The sequence below is a fragment of the Camarhynchus parvulus genome, chromosome 1 (genome assembly GCF_901933205.1).
Source record: "Camarhynchus parvulus chromosome 1, STF_HiC, whole genome shotgun sequence".
NCBI lineage: Eukaryota > Metazoa > Chordata > Aves > Passeriformes > Thraupidae > Camarhynchus > Camarhynchus parvulus.
Window position 1 is genome coordinate 1,080,929 of NC_044571.1, and position 25,989 is coordinate 1,106,917.

At 46.2% G+C, this 25,989-nt stretch overlaps 1 protein-coding gene across 2 annotated transcripts in view; it reads left to right on the forward strand.

Moving 5' to 3' along the window:
- RCAN1 (regulator of calcineurin 1) overlaps positions 1–25,108 on the forward strand; it is a 40,839-nt gene extending 15,731 nt beyond the window's left edge. The window contains exons 1-4 of one of the 2 annotated variants that reach the window (XM_030957450.1): positions 13,952–14,296; positions 17,238–17,411; positions 20,120–20,279; positions 22,727–25,108. In XM_030957450.1, coding sequence (XP_030813310.1) covers positions 14,210–14,296; positions 17,238–17,411; positions 20,120–20,279; positions 22,727–22,890 — 585 coding nt within the window. In that variant the 5' untranslated portion in view covers positions 13,952–14,209 and the 3' untranslated portion in view covers positions 22,891–25,108. Of the gene's footprint in view, positions 1–13,951; positions 14,297–17,237; positions 17,412–20,119; positions 20,280–22,726 lie in introns of those variants that run through there. The other variant, XM_030957442.1, reaches the window with a different exon arrangement.
- The last annotated feature ends 881 nt before the right edge of the window (positions 25,109–25,989 follow it).

Genomic DNA, 25,989 nt, shown 5'->3' on the forward strand with positions numbered 1-25,989 from the left:
CAAATACATTTTTCATTTCTCCCTTGTCCTTGTACCCTTTTTCCTGGTGGAGATTTTCTAAGAGGCTCCAGACATTCCAATATTTGGCTGCTCTCTGATGATTTGGGGAAATGTCTCTCAGGATGACTGGGAGAAAGCCCTTGAAGGGACATTTTCCTTCCCTTTCACTGGATTAAGGATAAATGAGCATGATAATTCCTCAGCTCACATTCCTTTCTTCCAAAATACCAATTTTTGAACAAAGCAGAGAGATTTCTGGATTTCCCTTCGAGGGTTTTGTTCTTCCCTCAGCAGGTTTGGTTGGAAATCCTGGATGGCACAGGTGTTGGAATGTCTTTCCAAATGGAATGATTTTATTTTTAGATGAATAGAAAAATATTTGCCATGAAATGCTGTCTGAAAATGTTTATTTCCTTTTGAGTACCCAAAATGAGGGCGAAATCATCATTAATTTACTCTGGACCATTTGAGTGTTTTCCCAGCAGGAGTGGAAACATGCTGGAAAAAGCCTTTACATTTTGGAATATATTTCCCACATTCAAAAGCTTTCTAAATGAGGCTGCTGGTTACTCAGCTACTCTGTAGTGGAATTTCCAAGTGCCCACTCAGTGAACAGGAATTCAGTGTTTAATGCTTGGAAATGGAAGTGTAAATCACAGATTTTTCCAAGGATGGAAGAAGCACACTGCAGGTATTTATTTTTCAGATGGGTGGCTGGAAAACTGTGGCCCATGGAATCTGTAAATGGCCCTTGTGTGACAGAGCACAACTCTGGATATTTTATTTGAATATATTTGGATCTCCTAATGCAAAAATGACACCAGCTCATACATTTGAAGTATGAGCTATTCAAATGTATCCTGTAAGTCTTCAGGAAAAACTGCCCCTTCTTGGCACTGCAGTTGGAATTTGCATTAAAAAATCATCAGGGGTTTATTTAAATTTTTTTTTTAATCCTTCAGTGGAGTCATTGTGGAATGGCTGCAGTGGGAATTCAGGAATTGGCTTCCCAGGAGCCTCCCTGGTGCTGCCAGCCTCACTTCCATGGGGTCCTTCAGCTTTGTGCTGGAAGGACACACAGCCCCAGGCATGGCACTGCTCAGCAGTGTCTGGGATTGCAGGAGGAGTTAATTGGAGGAGGAATTCTGCCCAGGGAATTAATTGGAGGAGGAATTCTGCCCAGGGAATGGGCACGGCCCCGAGGCTGCCACAGCTCCAGGAGCCTTTGGCCAGCACTGCCAGGGATGCCCAGGCTGGGCCAGGAACTGGATCTATGATCCTGGGGGTCCCTTCCACTCAGGATAGCCCAGGATTCTTCCTTATTCTCCTTTTGAAATAACAGCAATAGATGCAGGAAGCCTTCTGGGAGATTTTATTTCTTCTATCCCAGGAGCAGCTGTTGAATTGACATGCAGAAAATCAGGAAGTGAAATGGGAGCAGGCCTGGGTTGGCAATTCACAGCCCTGGAATAGTATTCTGGATTAAACCAGGAATTCTCAGCTGGAAAAGGTGAGAATTTGAAATGAAGGAGGAAGAAATAAGATTGGAACTTCCAAGAGGTTTTTAAAACAGTTTGTGGTGACAAGAAAAGACCTGATGGCTTCAAACTGATGGAGGGAAAGTTTAGATTGGAATTAGGAAAAAATCCTTCCCTGGCAGGGTGGGGAGGGTGCCCAGAGCAGCTGGGGCTGCCCCTGCATCCCTGGCAGTGCCCAAGGCCAGGCTGGACACTGGGGACAGTGGGAGGTGTCCCTGCCATGGCAGGGGTGGCACTGGGTGGGCTCTGAGGTCCCTCCCAACCCAACCCAACCCAACCCAGTCTGGGATTAAATGGTAAATGAAATTGTCTCACGGGTTTTGGAGATGCCCTGAGGACAATCTGCCTGTTCCAAACCATTCCCCCATTCCTTTGTTTGTGCACAGTGACCAGACTGTTCCTTCAGCAAATGGCATCAGGAGCAGTGACAGCTCTGGGGGGCTTGGATCAGCTGCAGCCCAGCTGGGAGGGGAGCAGCCCATGGGATCACACCTGGGGTTAACCTGGCTCTAAGGCCACACCAAATTCCCAAAAACCATCTGGAGCATCTGAGGAGCAGCCTCAGAGCAGGGGCCACCAAGACACTCCTGGATGAAGGTGGCATTTGGCTCTTCTGGGGGAGTAAATACAGAGTTCAGGGCAGTGCTGCCTGTTTTATTTCTGTGAGCCTTGAGGAATGAGCAGCTCTGCTGGAGAAACTCCAGCCTGCAGAATTTGAAGGCTTTCCAATGGCAAAGTGCAGGTGAAACTCAGAAAGGGAAACTCCCCTGGCCCAGCCTGAGGCTGTTCCCTCTCCTGTCCCTGTTCCTGGAGCACAGCCTGCCCCCCCGGCTGTGACAGCTCCTGAGAGGGGATGGGGGTGAAAGGAACAGGAACAAAGCTCAGGGAATCCCAGAATCCCCAAATCCCTGGGGCTGGCACAGCCCTGCCAGCCCATGCAGTGCCAGCTGTGCCCCATGGGCACCTTGTCCCCAGCCCAGAGCACTCAGTGCCACCTCCAGGGCACACCTGCAGGGATGGGCACTGCAAAGCTCCCTGGGCAGCCCCTGCCAAGGCCTGAGCTCCCTTTCCATGGGCAAATTGCTGCTGCTGTCCCAGCTGAGCCTGCCCTGGCCCAGCCTGAGGCCGTTCCCTCTGCTCCTGTCCCTGTGCCCTGGGAGCAGAGCCCGACCCCCCCGGCTGTGCCCTCCTGGCAGGGACTTGTGCAGAGCCACAAGGGCCCCTGAGCCTCCTTTGCTCCAGCCTCAGCCCCTTCCCAGGTCCCTCAGGGATTCTCCAGCCCCTTCCCAGCTCCTCAGGGATTCTCCAGCCCCTTCCCAGCTCCCTCAGGAACTCTCCAGCCCCTTCCCAGCTCCTCAGGAACTCTCCAGCCCCTTCCCAGCTCCCTCAGGAACTCTCCAGCCCCTTCCCAGCTCCCTCAGGGATTCTCCAGCCCCTTCCCAGCCCCATTCCCTACCCTGGACATGCTCCAGCCCCTTTGACTTTCAGAACAGATATGGAAGCAAAGCCTTGGTTGCTCAAAGAAAAAGTAATTTGGCTTCTTTAATTGCTTTACCTGAACCTTTAATAGGCCCTGATTGACTCTAGATTGAGATGTTGAGTAGGGAATACAGACAAGCTCACACAGATTCATTCCTTTTACTTTTTTTTCCTCTGTTCTGACCTTTTATCTTTACCTCCTTCATTATCTGGAATGTCAGAGTGAGGTAAAAATATCTTGACTTCTTTGGTCTTCTCAGAAAAGTTTCAGCGAAGATGGGATCATACTGAACTACAATTTCCACCTGTGGTGATCAGTGTGTGTGTCATCAAGCCAGCAGGCCAAAGAAATATTTTTTTTTTCCTCAAGGAATATTTAAAAGAATGGGATGCTAACATCAGGCTCTTATTCTAATATTATGAAGGTTTCACGCAAGAAATAATGATCCAAAGCCCCTTTTTGCTTCAGGAGTGATGTGTTTGAACATGTCCCTTATTTCTCTCTTGAGAAAGTGGGTATATGGATTCTGAAGTGGATAAATGCTGTAGTTGTGATGGAGAAATAGAAAGCAACACACTCCATTTTCAGAAGGCTTCAAACTGTTTTTATTCTAGCATGGATGCTTTTTATACATTTTCACAAAACTCCTAAGTTTACATTTTACTCATTAGTCAGGAAAGACAAACAAAGTGCTCATTGGAACAGACAGTTGCAGTTTCTCTCATTTCTCTTGAAACCTCTGTGAAACCTCTTCCACAGATAAATATTTTGAAGACTTATCATATCAGGGCATTCTCCATGCAATGAATAATGTGCTCTGACTCCATGATTCAGAATGCTGAACAATCACTTTATTAAAACTATACTATATTACATATAATACTATAATTATACTACAGAGATACTAAATATATACTGTATTGTACTAAAGAAAAACTTGTGACAGTCAGACACAGCTTTGGGTGATCAGCTAATCAATCAAAACAAGTTTCACCTGTGTCTAATTAAAAAATTACTTCAGGTAAACAATTTCTGTAGCACATTCCACACGTGCAAAGCAACAGGGGCAGTGAATAGAGATAAGAATTGTTTTCTCTTTTTCTCTGAGGTTCTCACTGCCTTCCCCAGAAAAATCCTGGAGGAGAGAACAGTGTCTCTGTCTGTTTAGAGAATGTGAATGCCACAAGGCATTCACATGGAATGGAATTATGGGGTGGTTTGAGTTGGGTCTCGAAGCCCACCCAGTGCCACCCCTGCCATGGCAGGGACACCTCCCACTGTCCCCAGTGTCCAGCCTGGCCTTGGGCACTGCCAGGGATCCAGGGGCAGCCCCAGCTGCTCTGGGCACCCTGTGCCAGCCCCTGCCCACCCTGCCAGGGAACAATTCCTCATTGCCAAGATCCCATCCAGCCCTGCCCTCTGGCACTGGCAGCCATTCCCTGGGTGCTGTCCCTGCATCCCCTGGAAATTGTCTCTCTCCATGGTTCTTGTGGCTCCTTTGGATTCTGGAATCTGAATCTGGATCCCAGCCTTACACAACCAGCCCAGAACTGAACTTCTGAGAGCTCCTCTCCTGCTGTGTGTTCATCACTGCTCTTACACATGAGAGCAAACCTGATCTCAGCTGGCTGGCACTGGGCTGTTTTAATAATGAGCCACGTTTGGGGTCAGTGTTCTGTATCTCGTTTATGTTGTGCTTCTGCTGCAAGGCAGGAACTGGGGAGGGATGTGCTTCCTGTGGGAACATCTGGATCTGGGGGAGCTCTGAGCACCCTGGCTTCAGCTGGAGGGGGTTTGAGCAAAGCCCTGTCAGGTGTAGGACAGGATTGTGGCCCTGCTGGATCATTTGTGGGGAATTTTCCCTTCTTCCATGGAAGAAGAGAATTCGGGAAGTTTTTTAGGGGGACCTTGTGGGGGCACAGCTGGAACTCTGTGGTTGGGAAAAGAACAGCTGAGAAGGGGCTGGAGAATCCCTGAGGGAGCTGGGAAGGGGCTGGAGAATCCCTGAGGGAGCTGGGAAGGGGCTGGAGAATCCCTGAGGAGCTGGGAAGGGGCTGAGGCTGGAGCAAAGGAGGCTCAGGGGCCCTTGTGGCTCTGCACAAGTCCCTGCCAGGAGGGCACAGCCGGGGGGGTCGGGCTCTGCTCCCAGGGCACAGGGACAGGAGCAGAGGGAACGGCCTCAGGCTGGGCCAGGGCAGGCTCAGCTGGGCCAGCAGCAGCAATTTGCCCATGGAAAGGGAGCTCAGGCCTTGGCAGGGGCTGCCCAGGGAGCTTTGCAGTGCCCATCCCTGCAGGTGTGCCCTGGAGGTGGCACTGAGTGCTCTGGGCTGGGGACAAGGTGCCCATGGGGCACAGCTGGCACTCCATGGGCTGGCAGGGCTGTGCCAGCACCAGGGATTTGGGATTCTGGGATTTCCTGAGCTTTGTTCCTGTTCCTTTCACCCCCATCCTCTCTCAGGAGCTGTCACAGCCTGGCTGTGTTTGTTTGGGAGCTCCCATTCCCCATCCCTCCATGTCTGGGCTGCTCAGGGTTGTTCTCCTTGTGGCCCTGTCACCATTTCAGCAGCTCTGAGTTCAATTCTGAAATGTGGTCCCTGCTCAGTCCCCAAAGGTGGCACTGTCCCAGCCCAGCGCTGCTGGTGTGCAGGGCTCCAGCTGTGCTCCCTGGCAGGACACACTCCAGGAATGCAGGAATGCCCCTGGCAGCTCGTGCCCTGCTCTGCACCTCTCCCTCTGCTCAGTCTCACTTATAAATAACTTTACAGCTGCTCCCTCTCCATAAAACAGCCAGATCTTCGTGCAGAAGGTGCCCCCTCACTCAAGAAATAATGATCCAAAGCCCCTTTTTGCTTCAGCAGTGATGTGTTTGAACATGTCCCTTCTTTCTCTTCTCAATTATTTCATCTTGCAGCTCCACAGAGCTGTTAATTACTGTCTAGATGGATTTTCCCCCTTTGAGCTATTAATTCAAAGAAATAACCTTGAAAAGGTCAGAGTGGAGCTGATTTTTCCTGGTTGCAGTGGTAGGAGTCTCTCATGCTTCCTTTATTTCATTGTTACCCAGTACTTGGGAGAAACCTCTTTTTGTCTTGGGAGCTGCAGGAGCATTTTTAACGAATCACTTCCTTCCATTCTGCTGGAAATAGTTATTCTCCAGTATGAAAAATACCCTATTAACCCATTTTGTTTTCAAAGTCCTTGTCCTTTTATAGTTCCTGACAATTAGAGGTGGTCTTTGGAGAATTTCCACCTCTTCCCCCTGTTTTCACCTCCACTCTGAGCAAGGATTTCTATAGACAGCTATATTTAGAGAAGCCTTCAGCAAGCTGCAGAGGAGTTGTTGGAGGATTTCCTGCCCTTCCCTTCCCACTTTGCTTTTCCTGGGGTGGCCTGTGCAGGGGTTCCATGCTGAACTGGACACTGGACTCTTGTCCCTGTCACCTTCTTTCCTCCTTTCTGCCATAATTAGAAATAAAAATCAGCCCTGAAACTGCAGCTGGCCATGGGAATGTTCTTGATTACTTCTGTCGTGGTTTCTTGTCATCTTTGGCTTTTTCTGTTGTCTTTAGCTGTTTATTTTCTCTCACCCCAACATCTCATGGATTAATTATATTATTGCTGAACAGTCCTCCTCAGGAATTTTCATAGATTTTAAAAAAGCATCTTCTTGAAGGCTGCTTTGATGATCTGGACCCAAATTCTCTCTCTGTAGTGAAGGAAATATTTCTTGGATTGACTTTGCAAGAACTTTCTCCTTCCCTTTTCTAATCTCCCAACCCAATTAGTGCAAAAGGTGTTTCATAATGTGCTTTTTCTACTATAAATACATTATCTGGAGATAATTTTGGAATGAGAGTAAAGCAGTTAATGAGTTTAAACAGAAATAAAGACAGTAGAAATAGGCAGAGTTTTTTTTTTTTACAAACTCATTGACATTTATCCCTCTGTAAGTTCAGGTCTAGAGAAGTGTTTGAGTTTTGAGTTTGTTGAGTCTTGAGTTTGTATTTGAGTCTTGAATTTGTGTTTGAGTCTTGAGTTTGTATTTGAGTCTTGAGTTTGTATTTGAGTCTTGAATTTGTGTTTGAGTCTTGAGTTTGTATTTGAGTCTTGAATTTGTATTTGAGTCTAGAGTTTGTATTTGAGTCTTGTGTCTTAAGGTGCAGAATCCTCATAACTTTCCCCTGGCTTTCCTGTGGGTTTGCCTGACATCCTAGAAAATGAGCACTCACTCCTCTGCTTGTGTTTGGAGCAGGAGATTTTCCTGCAATAGCTGGAAGCCTAAACCAGAGGTGACACTGCACCCCAGACACGTGATTTTCAATTTTTCTTGTCAGCTGAGTTTATCCTTTGCAGTAAATATCTCTGGTACCATTAGCCAGTGCTAATTGTGCTGAATTAATGCTCTGATAGGTATTTGTAATAGTCTTGATTCTGGAAAGATCTCAGAATTTCCCAGTGCTGGAGTTTTTAGAACCATGGGCTCCTCCTTTGAGAGGAGCACTCAGATAATTGGGTGGAGGCCAGGCAGGTTGTGGGGGACACAGTAAAGGTGAGAAGACTTTGAGGGAGCTGTGAAAGCAATTCACATCCTGACAGAAATTCATATCCTGACAGAAACAGAGCAGAGAACTCAGAGCTAGCTGCAAAGTGTGAAAAAATTGCAACAGTACAGCAAGCAAGGACAGGAACCAATAGCTTGGGTTTTAGGCTTGGCTAGGCTAGACCTTCAGATGCAGAAAAATATGCTTAAAAAGACAGTAGAAGGTTTTAAACTTAATAATGGAGTTTTGTGTGTTGTTAATAAAAAGAAGTCAAGCAGCAGGTGTATGTGTGTTTTTAGTGATTGGTTGGAACTTTATCTGTGAGCTTTAGCAATATGCTAGAAAGTTTTTAGAAGTTTTTAAAGTTTTTTTTCTCTGTGCCAGAGAAATCTTTGCCTGCTGCTGGCTGTACAGGAGCTTTGCCACCTTCAATTGCCTCAGCCCTGTAACGAGGCTGGAGCTGCACTGAAGCTCAAGGATGAACCCCAGCAGTCCCAGCCTTTGTGCCCCATTCCATGGAATCAGATCCTTCCAGCTGCTCAAACTGCCCAAACATTGGGCACTGAGGGGTGAAACCCCTGCAGGGCTGGCAGGCACTGAGCCCTGGTGTTTGCTGGGGCACAGGTGGGCACAGGAGCTGCTGCTGCCCTTTTTCCACAGACTCTGGGCATTCCTTGGCTCCACCAGGGCATGCTGTCATTGGGAAAACCTTTTTGTGGCCCTGTGTTGCTGTGCTCTGACTCCTTTACTGTAAATAAGTCAGCACATGCTCCTTGTGCAGTTCATTCTGAGATCCCTCAGACTTCTGAGCTCGTTAACAAATCGGTTTGTGCACATGATTTCCCTGCTGGAGGAATGGATTGATTTCACTCAGTCTTTCTGAGGAATGCAGAAAATATAACCTGGAATATGTAACTTTAAAACACAGCATTTTATAACCACAGAGCAGAAGTTGTCCCAGAATTACAGAATGGTTTAAGTTGGAAGGGACCTTAAAGATGGCAGGGACACCTTCCAGTGCTCCAGGCTGCTCCAGCCTGGCCTTGGGCACTGCCCCAGCTGCTCTGGGAAAGGTGTCTGAAAGGAAACCTGGGCAGGATTTCTTCCTGCAAGTCTGACAGGATTTCTCATGAGGTAAAACAGACCAGTCCTACTTTAGGACAGTTTTCTCCCCAGATTCCTCCAGCAGCCTGAGCCCTGGGAGCCTGGCACAGGCCATGCCTGGCATAGCTCCACACCCACTCCAGCCTCTGACTTAGCCCTGTGAATTTTTCCAATGCCAAGCACACCCAGGTCACAAACACAGGGAGGAGAAGGGAGGCAGAATTATCACCCAGTATTAATGTTACAGAAATTTTAGGAAGAAATTCTTTACTCTGAGGGCAGTGAGGCCCTGGCACAGGGTGCCCAGAGCAGCTGGGGCTGCCCCTGGATCCCTGCAATGTTCAGTTCCAGGTTGGACACTGGGGCTGGAGCAGCCTGGCACAGTGGGAGGTGTCCCTGCCATGGCAGGGGTGGCCCTGGGTGGGATTTAAGGTCTCTCCCAACCCAAACCAGGCTGGGAATTTATGATTTTTGTTTTAGGGGTATTTTATTTTTGTCAGGAGCAGGGGAGTGGTTGGGAATGTGGATTCATTTTTAGCCAGTAAAATGAGGGTAAGGCTGTGCCAGGAAAATGAAACCAGTGTGATTTTCATTGTAGATAACTTGAAGATGTTTATCCCTGTCCTGAGGAAGGGCTGAGGCAGGATAATTAACATGGAGACAGGAATAGAAGCTGTGTGTTGATAGGGAAAGAGCAGCAGGTCTGGAGTGGGAGGGCAGGGATTACACAAAGAGCACCTCCAAGGGCAGCTGTAAAACCTGCCAGGGAGGAGGGAGAATGGACTGGATTGTTCTGGTTTATGGCTCTTGGGGGTAATTTTATCAACCTAGAGAATTCCCAACATAATTAAATTCACATTCATTTCCCTCCTCTGGTTGTTCACTTTGCTGTTGGAGTTATTGGCAATTTTGGTGACTTTTGCCTGATTTCTGCTTCTGTGGCCTCACTGCCTCCTCTTCTGTGCCTTGCCTATTCCACTGCATGGGGAGGTGAAATTGGGGAGCAAATTATGGCATTCAGTCCTTCTGTGTTCCCACTATTTCATATATTTATTGGACTCTCTGATTGTCCTTCCAGCCCCTAAAAAAGGTCTCTGTCACATTTCTGTCCTTGGCAGTGCTGGAGGATCTCTCAGGTGCTCTTGGTGTTTGGGAGCACTTTAGGTTTTGATTGAGCACCTTGTTTGCAATTTTAGAACACAACTTCCAGAATGTGAGCCCTGGAATCTGCAGCTTCCAAGGGAAAGGTGAAAGCTGAGGAGGTGGAGCTGCCCCTGCTGTCCTGGCCCTCTGCTCTGAGCCCTTTGCCTTCATTCCCAAAGTGCAGCAGCACCAGGGAACCATGGAATGGTCTGGGCTGGGAAGGGACCTCAGAGCCCACCCAGAGCCACCCCTGCCATGGCAGGGACACCTCCCACTGTCCCAGGCTGCTCCAGCCCCAGTGTCCAGCCTGGCCTTGGGCACTGCCAGGGATCCAGGGATGGAATTCCATCCCAGCCCTGCCCACCCTGCCAGGGAACAATTCCTCATGGCCAAGATCCCACCCAGCCCTGCCCTCTGGCACTGGCAGCCATTCCCTGTGTGCTGTCCCTGCACCCCCTGGAAATTGTCTCTCTCCAGCTTTCCTGGGGCTCCTGCAGGCCCTGCAAGGCCACCCTGAGCTCAGGCCAAAGCTTCTCCTGTGCAGGTGAACAATGCCAGCTGTGCCAGCCTTTCCTGCCAGCAGAGCTGCTCCATCCCTCTGCTCATCCTGGAGCCTCCTCTGGGCTCTCTGCAGCAGCTCCAGCTCCTCCCTGCGCTGGTGATTTTGCCCTCGTTCTGTCTCAAAGAGAGGACAGGAAGCAGCAAACTCTCCAAAGGGAGAGAAGGGAGCAGCAAAGCCGCCCTCTGATAATATCAGAACATCAAATCCAGGACTCCTGAGGTGTTGCAATGTTCCTGTCCCAGCCAGGGTTGTTTGCTGTGGGTACCAAACCTTCCAGGAGGGAACATTGCAGCACTCAGGGTTTGGCAGTGGGGCTTTTGTAACTTTGTCTTGTGCTTTCCACATCATCTCAGGGCTCCACTGCCCCAAACTGCTCTTCCTGCACCATGGGCAGTGGGAATTGGGGCTTTTTCTTTTGATAAAGTGCTTGAGTTTGGTATTAATAACTCAAAGTGGTTTATTTAATACACTGAGAGACCTGGCCTGAGCTGGAGGAGGCCAGGGCTGGATGGGATCTTGGGAATTTGGGAATTGTTCCCTGGCAGGGTGGGCAGGCCCTGGACCCTTGGCAGTGCCCAAGGCCAGGCTGGACACTGGGGACAGTGGGAGGTGTCCCTGCCATGGCAGGGGTGGCACTGGGTGGGCTTTAAGGTCCTTTTTGTGATTCCATGATTTGCTACACAACCATGTCAAAAACCCATGATGATAGTGACAAAGTGCAACATACTACAAGTGATTTCTTTGGGGTTTTAAAAAGCCAAATTAAAAACATTATGTGTATGAGTAGGACTGAAATGCTTCTTTTAAATATGGAGAACACAGTGAAAAAATTCTTTTGTGAGGTGTTGCATTTCTCAGACCCACTTGGTTTGTTCCTAGCCAGGGTCTCTAGTCCTGGATTAGCTGACAAAGTTCTGATTGAGGGGTGGCTTCTGCAGGCATTTTCCCTGGCTCTCAGCAATGTCCAGCTGGCCTTGAGGATGGCAACCAGAGAGATTTTTTCTGTTTCACTCCTCAGGGACAGAAATGTCCCCAGAGGTGCTGCAGTGACCCAAGGCTGTGCCAGCTTGGAGCAGGAACCTGCTTTGCTTTCTTATCAGGAGCTGCAGTTCCCTGGCACGTGGGCAGCCTGTTTGCTCTGTGCTCAGGTGAGTCATGGCCATTCTTTCCAGGTGAGCATCCTGACCTCTGCTTTGTGGAGTCACACCTGCTCCTTCCACATCCCGAGGATTGAGGGTACCTGACAGAAATTCCAGGTCAGGGACAGGCTTTGGGATGTGCTCACTGTGCTTTTCTGGGCTCCCTGAATTTCTGTGTGGGATCTCTCATCCCATCCTCACTGATGGAATTCATCCCATTCTTCCCAGAAAAGGTGCTCAGGCCTTGGCAGGGGCTGCCCAGGGGGGTTTGGGGTCCCCATCCCTGGAGGTGTCCCAGGAATGTGTGGATGTGGCACTCAGGGGACACTGGGGACAAGGTGGGGAGGATTCAGGCACAGCTGGCACTTGATAGTCTTGAGGTGCTTTTCTAATTTCAGTGATCCTGGCATTTTTAAGTGATGCCTTCCAAGAAAAGGTTCTAAAATTTTGTATTAAATATTCTTTTCATGCTGTGATAACTTTTACACTGAGGTCACCTAAGAACAGCAGAGTTTGACTTTAAATAGGGATTTAGCAAGTAGACCCCCTAAAAATGGAGTATAATCTTCATGTGAAAAGTTTGGTGTAGTTAAATAGTGATGAGATCAGGTTTTAAACTTAGCACTGTGCATTGTTTGCAGGTATTCCCTAAAACTTGGTGCTTCTGTCATAGCCCTGTGTTAGAGCAGAATGAACTGAAGGCACTTCAGATTTTGACTGTGTTATAATTTTAGAGCTGCAGTGCATGGGAAAGTTTCAAATAGCTCGTGAAAGCTTCAGTTTAAACTTCATTAATTACTTGAAATGATGATGAGCTTTTTTTAGTGGTTCTTGCTTTAAAAAAAAAACAAAATCAAACACACAAAAGAAGACTCCCACCCCCCTCAAAAAAAAATACAAGAAAAGACCACAAAGATCTGTGTTCTGTGCTGCTTTTTGGGAAAGGCTTCGGGATTCAGGTGTCCCAGAAAACGTCAGGAATTCAGGTTGCACAGCTGCTCCCTGCTGCTGTGTCTCAGGTTCTGGTAGAACTCCTGGTAGGAAAAAGAGGCACAAAGCAACCCTGAGAAACCCTCCCTGCTCAGTGGGGCTGGGAAAGTGTTTAATAAGGCAAGCACTGTAATTAATGCACAGAGCTGCTTTGAAGAAGCTTCCAAACAAATCCTCCTTGTGATGGCAGGAAAATAATTTCCCCAAATCCATCTCTACATTTCCACCTGTGGCTGTTTGGTGGCACAAGAACTGAGCTGAGGGGTTTGTTCCCCATCCCCAGAGAATCAGAATCTGACATTTTTCCTTCAGTGCAGCCCATTCCCAGAGCGTTTCCACCTGTGGCTCTTGAGTGGAACAAGAGCTGAGTTCAGGGATTTGTGTCCCATCCCCAGAAGATCAGAATTGGGCATTTTCCCTGCTGCCTTCTCCCCAGCCCATTCCCAGAGCATTCTGCTGAGGCAGGAGCATTTTCCTTTAACACAGGGCGATGTTTCCACCTGTGGCTCTTGAGTGGAACAAGAACTGAGCTGAGGGATTTCTGTGCCATCCCCAGAGGATCAGAATTGAGCATTTTTCCTGCTGCCTTCTCCCCAGCCCATTCCCAGAGCATTTCCACCTGTGGCTGTTTGGTGGAACAAGAACCAAGCTGAGGGATTTGTCCCAGACAATCAGGAATTAGGCATTTTTCCTGCTGACTTCAGTGCAGCCCATTCCCAGAGTTTCTACCTGTGGCTGTTTGGTGGAACAAGAGCTGAGTTCAGGGATTTGTGTCCCACCCCCAGACAATCAGAATTGGGCATTTTCCTACTGCCTTCTCCCCATTCCCAGAGCATTTCCACCTGTGGCTGTTTGGTGGAACAAGAACCGAGTTCAGGGATTTGTGTCCCATCCCCAGAAGATCAGAATCAGACATTTTTCCTGCTGCCTTCTCCCCAGCCCATTCCCAGAGCATTCTGCTGAGCCAGGAACATTTTCCTTTAACACAGGGCAATGTTTCCACCTGTGGCTGTTTGGTGGAACAAGAACTGAATTCAAGGATTTGTTTCCTATCCCCAGAAGATCAGAATCAGACATTTTTCCTGCTGCCTTCAGTGCAGCCCATTTCCAGAGTTTCTACCTGTGGCTGTTTGGTGGAACAAGAGCTGAGTTCAGGGATTTGTGTCCCACCCCCAGAGAATCAGAATTGGGCATTTTCCTACTGCCTTCTCCCCATTCCCAGAGCATTTCCACCTGTGGCTGTTTGGTGGAACAAGAACCGAGTTCAGGGATTTGTGTCCCATCCCCAGAAGATCAGAATCAGACATTTTTCCTGCTGCCTTCTCCCCAGCCCATTCCTGGAGCGTCCTGCCGAGGCAGGAACATTTTCCATGCGTGGAGTGGGAGCTGCATGGAATTACTGCCAGTGGAAACTATGCTGCAAGAGGCCGGCCAGCAGCTGCCCTGCTCGGCTCAGCCGCATTTTCCATGCTCCCGGTAATTAGCAGAGGGAAGCTGACTAATTACTGACGTCACCTCTTTCCAGTGCCGCTTACATTTTGTTCCCAAGCATGCTCAGGAATTCGCTGTCACCCACAGGATGCTCTGAGAGCTTTCTGTCACCAGGGGCTGGGCTGGCTCTGCTTTGCTTTGCTTTATAAACGCTGCGAGCGGCAGCCGCGGCTCCCGAGCAGCCGCGATCGCTGCGGGATCGCCGGGGGCCGGCCCCAAAAATGCATTTCCGAAACTTCCACTACAGCTTCGGCTCGCTCATCGCCTGCCTGGCCGATGGGCAGCTCTTCACCCAGCCAGAAACGAGGGTAGGTTTGGGTTTTTGGGGTTTTTCTGGCAGCTCCACTCCGGAGGTGCTGCTTGCACTCAGAGGGAAATTGCAGTTCAGTGTGGTGTTTGCTGGGTCCCAGGATGGAGGAGAATTGAGAATCTGAATCCATGTTCTTAGAAGGCTGATTTATTACTATGTTATATTAATTCTATTCTATTATATTAATTCTATTCTATTATATTAATTCTATTCTATTAATTCCATTCTATTACATTCCATTATATTCCATTATACTCCATTCCATTATATTAAAGAATGCTATACTAAAACTATACTAAAGAACAGAGAAAGGATACAGACAAAGCCTTAACAAGATACTAATTAAAACCTCGTGCCTGATGGGCAGCTCTTCACCCAGCCAGAAACGAGGGTAGGTTTGGGTCTTTGGGGTTTTTCTGGCAGCTCCACTCCAGGGGTGCATTGAGAATCTGAATCCATGTACTTAGAAGGCTGATTTATTATTATGTTGTATTAATTCTGTTGTATTAATTCTATTATATGAATTCTATTATATTAGTTCTATTATATTCCATTATATTCCAATATTAATTCTATTACATTAGTTCTATTATGTTCCATTATATTCCATTCCATTATATTCCATTATATTAAAGAATGTTATACTAAAATGATACATAAAATAGAGAAAGGCTACAGACAGAAGGCTTAACAAGATACTAATTAAAAACTCATGGCTGACTCCTCAGAGTCCCGCCACGGCCAGATGGTGATTGGTTATTAAGTCAAAACAATTCACATGTTGGATAAACAATCTCCAGCCACATTCCAAAGCAGCAGAACACAGCAGAAGCAAATGAGATAATATTGGTTTCCTTTTTCTCTGAGGCTTCTCAGCTTCCCAGGAGAAGAAATCCTGGGCAAAGAGGATTTTTCAGAAAATGTGACAGGGACAGTTTGCCATAAAAGTCTTGGAGATTGGGAGTCTGCAGCAGGCTGCTCTGAGGGGAATGATTCCAACTCTGGGAATTATTCAGTTTTAGCTCTCTGTGGTTGGGAAAATTGTCTCAAGTTTTCCTTCCAGACTTCTTGGACTGTGTGGTGTGTTCTGAATTTTCAGCAAATATTTAATGAGTTCTGGAATGGCTGCCTGGGGAGGTGGTGGAGTCCCCATCTAACAAAGCCTGCATGTGCCAGGGTTTAGTTGAGGTGTCAGGGAACAGAACAGGTTGGACTCAGTGATCTTGAAGGTCTCTCCCAACCTGGTGATTCTGGGATTCTGTAATTCTGATTTTGGAGAAAAGGGCAGGGCACAACTTTGAGCTCCAGCATGCTGGGATTTAAAACTTCCCATCAAGAATCCTCCTCATTAAATATTCTTAATAATTTATTATGAAATATTTTTATCAGAGATTTTATTTCCCTGCAATGGGTTTTGGAAGCAGAGGTTGTTTCTGATGGAGCACTTGGAATAAATAAGTAAATAAATGAATAAATAACACAGCAGCCTCAGTTTGTGTGGGAGTTCAGAGCTGCTCCGTGCTGCTGTTCCTTTACTGATTTTGGCAGCAGGATCCACGAATTTGTAATCCATGTGATACTTCTCCTGGGATTTTTTTTTTCCTGGTAAAACTGTAAGAAATCCTCTTGGGTCTGTATTTAGCTGATTTGCAATATAAAATAAATAAAAATGGAAATATAAAAGAATATAAAATACTTATCAGTCTGGTAGAGTGAGCTGTTACTACTAAGGACAAAAATAACTTTTTTTTTAAAGTGTCATAGTGATAAAGTGACATTTCTGATCTCTATAATCACATAAATGCATAAATAGTAAAACAAACAAACAAACAAACAAAAAAACCCCCACAAACCCCAAATCTCTGTGTCTTTAAATACAGAATGGGAACTTGGAGATGCAGTTTTTGGGTGCATTTTCCATCTCAGCTTTGAGGCTCCCAACCACCAGCTCTGTGTGGGGAGGGTCCTGCTCCTGTTCCAGAGCTCATTCTGAAGAAGCTGCAGAAGCAGAACAGCTCTGATTTTAAAATCTCTTTAAAATAGAATGATTTTATAGCCAGCTGTGGTGAGTGTGTGAAGTGGAGCTTCTCAGGGAGGAAAATAAAATTCTGAATTAATTTCTGCCTTCTTATGTAATTTTCCTGTTTTTTTCCTCCTACTAATTCAAAATATTGTAGTAAAAATCCCTCAATGGAATAATGTTTATTGTGGCTTTATCCTGAGTTTCTGGGAAGCTTTTAGGGAGAGAAAATATCTGGAAATTCCCCCAATTTGAATCCATTGGAATAAAAGCCTTGGGAAGGGCCTGGCAGCTCCAGAGGCTCCTCTTGTGTCTCTCCTGGCCTGGAATCCTGCAGGGAGAGTGGAAGCACTTTCCATAAATTAAATTTAAAAGAGCAGGAAAGCAGGAGATGTTCGTGGACTTCATGCTTTGTGCTGAGTCACTGCAGAAAATCACATTTAGCTTGAAAATCAGGATTTTTTATATTTCTCTGTGAAAACTTGTGGTGGTTCCATTGAAATTTGCACATTTGGGCAAAGGCTTGGCAGAGTTTTTTTTCAAGGTTTTTGGGTATTAATTTTCTAAGAAACATTTCAATATCATCTGTAGCTAAATTAGAGTGTCTTGTCCCACATTAATTTCTGATAATAATATAATAAGTCATAATATCATTTATTAATAACAATAATAATGTATTTTGAGGATACAGAGAAGTAAGGGATAAGGTAGAAAACCTCATTCTAGAAAGAAAAAGGAAAATAAACAAAGCAGTTTATTTACATTAATCAACTTATTTTACATGAATTTATTTACATTTATTATTGTTACAATAATAATTCAAGAGTGGTAGTTTGCCCTTATTAATAACTTCTCCTTTTAAATGAATTTCTTTATGAGTGTTTCATGCTGGTTTTCTCCTCTGCTCCTTTCTCTCCAGGCCAAGTTTGAGTCCCTGTTCCGACCCTATGACAGGGACCTCACCTTCCAGTATTTTAAGAGCTTCAAAAGAGTGAGAATAAACTTCAGCAACCCTTTGTCTGCAGCAGATGCCAGGATCCAGCTGGACAAGACAGAATTCCTTGGAAAAGAACTCAGACTCTATTTTGCTCAGGTAAAAAAAACTTGCTGGGATTATCCTTGAGGGATTAAAGCTTTCCTTGTTCTGACTCCCATAAATCCTCCAGCTGATGTGGTGGATTTCTTTTTCCAAGCTGGTGGTTGGAAAACCCCAATTTTGGGGTTAAGTTTTGGGTTTGGGATAAAAGGGTTGGAAAGATGATGGGAATTTTGGGAACTGAACCCTTTTTCTTACATTGGGTTTTGTGCATGTTTCTTCTTGGTCTTCTCAAGTCATTTGCTTTCTTTTCTAGAGTTTCTCCCAAGTTTCTGGAAATCTGGGAATTGTTCCAAAGTATTTATTATCTCAGCATCCCAGAATTCCTTCATGGTCATTTTTTGTCAGATTAATTAGAGAAACCAGGGTTGTTCCAGAGCTTCACAGATTTGGAGGCTGTTGATATTTCCCATTTTTTGGAGAACCTTGGATGGGAATGAGAACATTCCAAGATTTTAAAGGGTTGGGGGAGGCTCCTCTGCCGGCACCCAGGGAGTCCCTGGGGGATCCAGAGTATGGAGCTGCCCATTCCAGGCTCAGAGCTGCCCATTCCAGGCTCAGAGCTGCCCATTCCAGGCTCAGAGCTGCCCATTCCAGGCTCAGAGCTGCCCATTCCAGGCTCAGAGCTGCCCATTCCAGTCTCGGAGCTGCACATTTAATGTTGGAGCTGCACATTTAATGTTGGAGCTGCCCATTCCAGGCTGGAGCTGCCCATTCCAGGCTCTCCCTACCCATCCCAGTCTTGGGGATCTCCCCCAGAGCAGCTCTGGAGCTCCCTGCTCTCTTCTCCTGCCCAAACTCGGGCTCTGGCAATCAGGCTGCGTTCCAGCTGCTTTTCCCTCTGGAAATTGAGTGGGAAAACGAATCCAGAAGTCTTGGACACCTCCCATGATCCAGGTTATTTTTATCCCTGCTGGAATTCCCTCCATTCCCACTTTTGGGGATGACTCCTGGCACCATTTGTCACGAGGCCTTAGAGGCCCTGTCCTGCTGGAGGTGTGGGAGGGCAGAGGTTTGGTTTTTAGGGAAGAACATCCCGATGGAATTTCCCTGGGAGCTGTGCCCTGGAGGTGTGGGAGGGCAGAGGTTTGGTTTTTAGGGAAGAACATCCCGATGGAATTTCCCTCAGAGCTGTGCCCTGGCTGGTGCTGCCACCCTGAGTGCCGGGCAGAGCACGACAGCCCCGGGATGAGGGAATGCAGGGAGGAAAGGATGCAGGGGTGCAGGGATTGAGGGATGCAGGGCTGCAGTGTAGGAGCATCAGGGCTAGGACGGTCGGGATGGATGGATACGAGAGATTCCTGCAGCCAGGGCTGGAACTTGGGGTTTATTGCACAGGGCCTGGGTGCAGGGCCCTGCTGGGATTTGGGGTTCATTGCAAAGGGCCTGGGTGCAGGGCCCTGCTGGGATTTGGGGTTTATTGCAAAGGGCCTGGGTGCAGGGGCCCTGGGGTTTGCACAGGGCCTGGGTGCAGGGCCCTGCTGGGATTTGGGGTTCATTGCACAGGGCCTGGGTGCAGGGCCCTGCTGGGATTTGGGGTTTATTGCACAGGGCCTGGGTGCAGGGCCCTGCTGGGATTTGGGGTTCATTGCACAGGGCCTGGGTGCAGGGCCCTGCTGGGATTTGGGGTTTATTGCACAGGGCCCTGCTGGGATTTGGGGTTCATTGCACAGGGCCTGGGTGCAGGGCCCTGCTGGGGCTGCCAGGCACAGCTGGAGCAGGCCTGAGAGAAGAGAGGGGGAGAGAGGATGAGAGGGTGAGAGAGTAAGAGCATAAGGGAGTAAAAAAGGTAAGAGTGCGAGGTTCCCGTTCCAATACAATAAATCATCTTCTGGGTTGAATATTCTCATTCTCAGTAACCAGTCTAGTACAAGATACAAATCCTCTAGCATTTCCATACAGCCTATAAAAATCATTACATCACCACACTGTGTTACATTTTAAACCCTAAAAACTCCTCTTTGGGCCCCTCCTGCCAAGCTGTAGGGTCTGCTCTGACCCTTGGAGCTGTCTGCAAGCAGAGGGTGTTGTTCCATCAAAAGGGGATCGCCTTCAGCTGGCCATGCCATTGTTTTCCAGTTGTTCAGTAACCAAAGGATCTCAAAGCTGCTTTCATTTCAATCTCGCTTATAGTTTCCATATTCTCAAAATCTTTTGCCAGACAATCATATTGATAAGGCTTCCCTGTTTCACCTTCCCCAGCAGTGCAGAGATTCAGGGATGCAGGAATTCGGAGGTGTAGCGGTGCAGGCATTCAGGGATTGAGGGATGCAGGAATTGAGGGATGCAGGAATTGAGGGATGCAAGGATTATGGGATGCAGGGATTGAGGGATGCAGGCATTCAGGGATTGAGGGATGCAGGCATTCAGGGATGCAAGGATTATGGGATGCAGGCATTCAGGGATTGAGGGATGCAGGCATTCAGGGATGCAAGGATTATGGGATGCAGGGATTGAGGGATGCAGGCATTCAGGGATGCAAGGATTATGGGATGCAGGAATTGAGGGATGCAGGCATTCAGGGATGCAAGGATTATGGGATGCAGGAATTGAGGGATGCAGGCATTCAGGGATGCAGGGGTATATGGATGCAGCATTGAGGAATTCAGGGGCGCAGGGATTCAGGATTGCAGGGATTCAGGGATATAGGGATGCAGCATTCAGGGATCCAGGGACACTTTGGGATTCTCTGGTTTCTCTTGCAGACTTTGCACATCGGGAGCTCCCACCTGGCCCCCCCAAACCCAGACAAGCAGTTCCTGATCTCCCCTCCTGCCTCTCCTCCTGTGGACTGGAAACAAGTGGAGGATGCCACTCCAGTCATTAACTACGACCTCTTATATGCAATTTCCAAGCTAGGACCAGGTAAGAAGGTGGAAAAACCAGAATTTTGGTGCAGGAAAACACCTCAAAACTTCCTGGATTTCTAAAACTTTTCCAAGAAATTTTTATTTCTGTTTATTTTTATTTATATTTTCTGTTTATTTTCTTTCTATTTATATTTTAGTTCCATTTATATTTTAGTTCTATTTATATTTTCTTTCTATTTATATTTTGATTCTATTTATATTTTATTTCTAATTTTATTTCCATTTATATTTTAGTTGTATTTATATCTTGGTTTTATTTTATTTATTTTTATTTATATTTTCTTTCTGTTTATTTTTCTATCTATTTATATTTTCTTTCTATTTATATTTTAGTTCTATTTTTCCATTTATATTTTATTTCTATTTATTTTATTCCTATGTATTTTATTTCTATTTATATTTTCTTTCTATTTATTTTTATAAATTTCTACTTCTATTTTCTTTTTCTATTTCTATTTTTTTCTTTATTTTTCTTTCTATTTATATTTTCTACTTATTTTTATTTCTATTTTGTTCTATATACTTTTATTTCTGTTTTCCTCAGAGGAGGAAACTACTACTGAGTGTAGGAGGAGCTATCAGTATGAACCTAAAATTCCTTGGAATTGAAGAGGGATAAATTCCTGCCCCTCCTTTCCCCAGTGATTAATTATCACATCCTTGATTTCCCTTTTCTCCCATATTTTATACAACTTATCCATGAAAATTGGTGCAAATTAATCTTTCCTTAAATCCAGCTCAGATTTAACCTCTTTGGGGCAGTATTATTAATTTTAGGGGAGAGAAAAATGGTCACATTTAATAACATTGAACAGAATTAAATTACTCTTATTATATGAGAATAATCATTCTCATTAATAAGATTGGAGAAAATAAAAACTGTGTCCGATTCATTTTACTGGAGAATTTTTAAAATTCCTGTTCACCTCCAAACGTAGGGAATTGTAAAGGATGGAGAAAAGGGCAGGGCACAACTTTGAGCTCCTGCATGCTGGGATTTAAAACTTCCCATCAAGAATCCTCCTCATTAAATATTCTTAATAATTCATTATGAAATATTTTTATCAGAGATTTTCTTTCCCTGCAATGGGTTTTGGAAGCAGACGTTGTTTCTGATGGAACACTTGGAATAAATTAGCAAATAAATGAATAAATGAATAAATAACACAGCAGCCTCAGTTGGTGTGGGAGTTCAGAGCTGCTCCATGCTGCTGTTCCTTTACTCCAAGTTTTCCTTCCAAATTTTAGGAAAACCAAAAAGAAACTTTAAAACAAATATTTTAGGCCCTTCCAAGCATTAAAAATTTGTCATTTTCCTGTTACTGAGCATTCTTATGGCATTTTCCCACCTAAAAACTCCATTAAAAATTCACCATGTCCCATTTCCTAAGGAATTCCCCACCTAAAAGCCCTAATAAAAAATCATCATGTTCCATTTCCTAAGGAATTTCCCCCCCCCTAAAATTCACCATGTCCCATTTCCTAAAAAAAGCCACTGAAAATTCACCATGTCCCATTTCCTAAAAAAAGCCACTGAAAATTCACCATGTCCCATTTCCTAAGGAATTTGCCCACCCAAAAACCCCATTAAAAAGTCACCATGTCCCATTTCCTCAGGAATTCCCTACCTAGATCCCCCATGTAGAAGCCCCCAGGTGACATTTCCTCAGGAATTCCCCATCTCAAAAACCCCATTAAAAAGTCACCATGTCCCTTTCCTCAGGAATTCTCCACCTAAATCCCCCCTGGAGCAGCCCCCAGGTGACATTTCCTCAGGAATTCCCCACCTAAAAACCCCATTAAAAACCCCCCAGGTGACCTTTCCTCGGGAGTTCCCCACCTAAATCCCCCATGGAGAAGCCCCCAGGTGAGCTTTCCTCAGGAATTCCCCTCCAAAAACCCCATTAGGAAGTCACCATGTCCCATTTCCTCAGGAATTCTCCACCATGGAAAAGCCCCCAGGTGACATTTCCTCAGGAATTCCCTCCCTAAATCCCCTCTGGAGCAGCCCCCAGGTGACCTTTCCTCAGGAATTTCCCCCCTAAATCTCCCCTGGAGCAGACCCCAGGTGACATTTCCTCAGGAATTCCCCATCTAAAAACCCCATTAAAAAGTCACCATGTCCCATTTCCTCAGGAATTCCCCACCTCAAAACCCCATTAAAAAGTCACCATATCCCATTTCTCCAGGAATTTCCACCACTGGAAAAGCCCCCATTACATTTCCTCAGGAATTCCCCCCCAAATCCCCTCTGAGCCCAGTTCACCTCTCCTCAGGAATTTCCCCCTTTTTCCCCAAACCCCAGGACATTTCCTAATTCCCATCAACCCCATTAAAAACACCATGTCATTTCCTCAACCCCCCTCAAAACCCTTCACCATATCCATTTTAGTTAAAAATTAAACACCCCATTCCTTTTATTCCCATTTTCCCTCTCCCCAGGGGACAAGTACGAGCTCCACGCTGCCACGGCCACCACCCCCAGCGTGGTTGTGCACGTGTGCGAGAGCGACCAGGAGGGCGAGGCCGAGGAGGAGCCCAAAAAACCCAAACCCAAAATCATCCAGACCCGGCGGCCCGACTACAGCCCCGCCTCCCTGAGCTGAGCCCGGCGCAGCTGCTGCTCCCTGCGGAGGAAATCCACCTTTCCAAGGAGTTTGCCAAGGATTTGCAGTGGAACAGTGCCCGGCTGTGGTGGCGCAGCTGCAGGAGGAGAATTCCAGGTTTGCCGCAGATAAAGGAATTCCCTGCTCAGTTTGGAGTGTTGATCCCTGTGCTGAGTGAATTCCCACGTGCTGGGAACAAAGGATGGGAGAAGGGGACATTTTGGGGACAAACTGGGGCTTGTTCTGGGGGACAGTTCCTTGTTGTGACACCCCTGATGGGTGTCTGGAAAGCCTTGGGATGACAGGGTTGGAGAGATGATGGGAATTTTGGGAATTTAACCCTTTTTCTTACACTAGGTTTTGTGCATGTTTCTTCTTGGTCTTCTCAAGTAATTTGCTTTCTTTTCTAGAGTTTCTCCCAAATTTCTGGAAATCTGGGAATTGTTTCAAAGTATTTATTATCTCAGCATCCCAGAATTCCTCCTGGATGTGTACATACATGATATATTTATATTTGGTTTTGTTGGCACTCGTTTTCCAGCAGGATCCAATTCCTCCAGCCCCTGCTTTTGGTGCTCTGGAAGTTGTGCTTTTAAAATTTTAACCTTTGGAATTCCTGCAGAGGATTTTACCTGGCAAAGCAGTGGAAAAACGTGCAATAGGAGAGTTGTTGGAATACGTGGATTTTAAATTATTTTAAGTTCAGGTAATTTATATCTCTGATAGGATTTGTTTGGGAGCTTTGACTCGAGGGGGGGAAAAAAGGACTCAAATAATGCTGATGGTGCATATTCAGAGCAGGGGGATTTTTCCAGTGAAAAAAACAACTATGGAGAAACTTGAATCTGCATTTTTGGTGAGTAAAGATTTATTTGGGATTGGAAAATTCCACCCAGGAAGCAGTGAGGAGAGCTGGAGTGCCTTTTCCTTGTCCATTCCTACTCCAAGCTGCACACTTGGATCTTTTTCTACTGGTTTTGGATATCAAAAAATCCAAACTTTCTGAGCTTTGCTTCCAAACTCAGCTGGGATGAAATGCTTAATGCCAAGGAATGCTGATTTAAGCAATGGGAATATGTGGGAGAAGCTTTAGGGGTTTTTTTATGGCAGTGTTTAAAGGCTCCTAAATGCAAATTTTAAAGAAGAAAGATGGCAGAAATATTTTAATACTGTTTTTTAAACTGGAGATCCTCACCTTGAAACAGGGGTCAGGGTTTTTTTTTTGGAGGAGACAGGAATTGCTATCCCTAGAAAATGCCACTTGGGGTCTTGGAAAAGGGATGTTGGAGCCTCTCCTTGTGTTCTTAAGGAATCAGACTGTGGCTCTCTCCTGGTTTGCTCTTGCCACAGTTGGCCTGAGAAGAGATTGAAGCCAGTGTGACTGAAATTCCTGGTTGGCACCTTGGTTTCTTAAATAATATTTGTTTTAAAAAGAGTGGAGCCATTCCAGGCCACGGTGCAGGGAAACAGGGTGTTCTGGAAGGCCTGGAATTCCTGACTGGAACACAAATGTGGGCCTGGAGACCAGGAATATTCTGAATTTCCTGCTCTAGCTTGGATTGTTATTCCCTGGGAACTGGAACAAAGCCTGGCTCTGGTGTCTGAGTGGCCCTGGCTCCATGGGAGCTGTTGAGAAGAGCTGATTCCATGGATTGCTGGAGCTGGACACACAGGAAAATCAGATTATTTTGGGTTACCCTCAGCTGGCTCCACGTGCTGCATTCAACACCCAAGAGAAAGGAATTAATGGAGAAAAACTTTGTAGGTTTGCCACAACTGCCTTGAAGCCTTTCCAAGACTTTTCCATGTTTCTCAAACGACTGCTGGACTTTGTGTCTCACCACATTCAGTTCAAAACATTGGGAATAATTCCTGTCCTGTCCTTCTTCCATGAGAAATCAAAGCATGACTTTGGCAGTCGAAACCCAGGTGGCTGCTGCTGAAAAGCAGAGCTGCTTTTCAATTCAAACCATCAATAAATCTGATTTTTGTCATTTTAATGCCTGACCCCTGCCTGAGGTGGGAACCATGGAAATCTTGGAATGCTCTCAGTGTGTTCCTGCTTGGATCTGCCACCTCCTGTCCCCATGACTCCAGTGTGCTGCTTGCTCTTTCTGGTTATTTTTGTAATGTTCCAATGGATGCTTAGTTGGTATTTTATACACTTGTATAGCACGGGGCAGATTGAAATTAAAATATTTTGTTGTCTTCTTGTAAATGTCCTGGTGTTTTGTGCACAGAACCACTCCAAGTTCAGCACCAAAACGGGAATTTTCAGCTCCCAAAGGGCAGAATGTTGTGCCAGGCCCTCATAAATGATGCCTTGAAAAGGTTTCCAACTTTCAGAGAATTGCATGACCTCCACATGGGAGAGTCTGCTCCTGAATAAAACCCTGGGGCGATGTTCCAAACCTGATTCTTCGCCTCAAGTTCCTAATAAAGGTATCATCAGCATTTTCCTGCTCCAGAATAATCCCTGTGCGTTCATAATACATGAAATATTTCTGTTAAAAATGAATAATTTGGGGTTTTTTTCCAGAGAGGTTCTGGATTCCCCACCCCTGGATGTGTCCAGGGTCAGGTTGGATGGGGCTTGGGGCAGCCTGGGATGGTGGGAGGTGAAGTGAGATGAGCTTTAAGGTCCCTCCATCCCAAACCATTCCATGATCCCATGATTTCTGAAGCTCCTGGAATACAAAATACATCAGTATTTAATGGCTTTATCTGATAACTTTAAGTCCTTTTGTTGCAAAAGGAATTAAGGGAAACCATGCAGGTTTTGCTGTGGGAAGGGATGGAAGTCCTGTGATGGCAAAAAGGAATTTCTGGTGCCCAATTAAAGCCCTGCCTCGTTAAAGAGGTGAAGGCAGCAACCTCAAAAGGCCCAAAGTTGGTTTTTAATCAGTTCTGTTTCCAGAGCAGCCCCAAGGGTGGAAACTTTGTGTTTTGATGCTGGATCAGTGCATCACAAGGTTCTTCTTCAGTCCACACTTGGCAGGGGTGGGGAAGGAATGAACTGCAGAGCTCTGGAGCCATTTGAACAAGTTTTGAACCATGTCTGAACAATTCCAGCAGGGATTTTGCCCGTGGCATCATCAC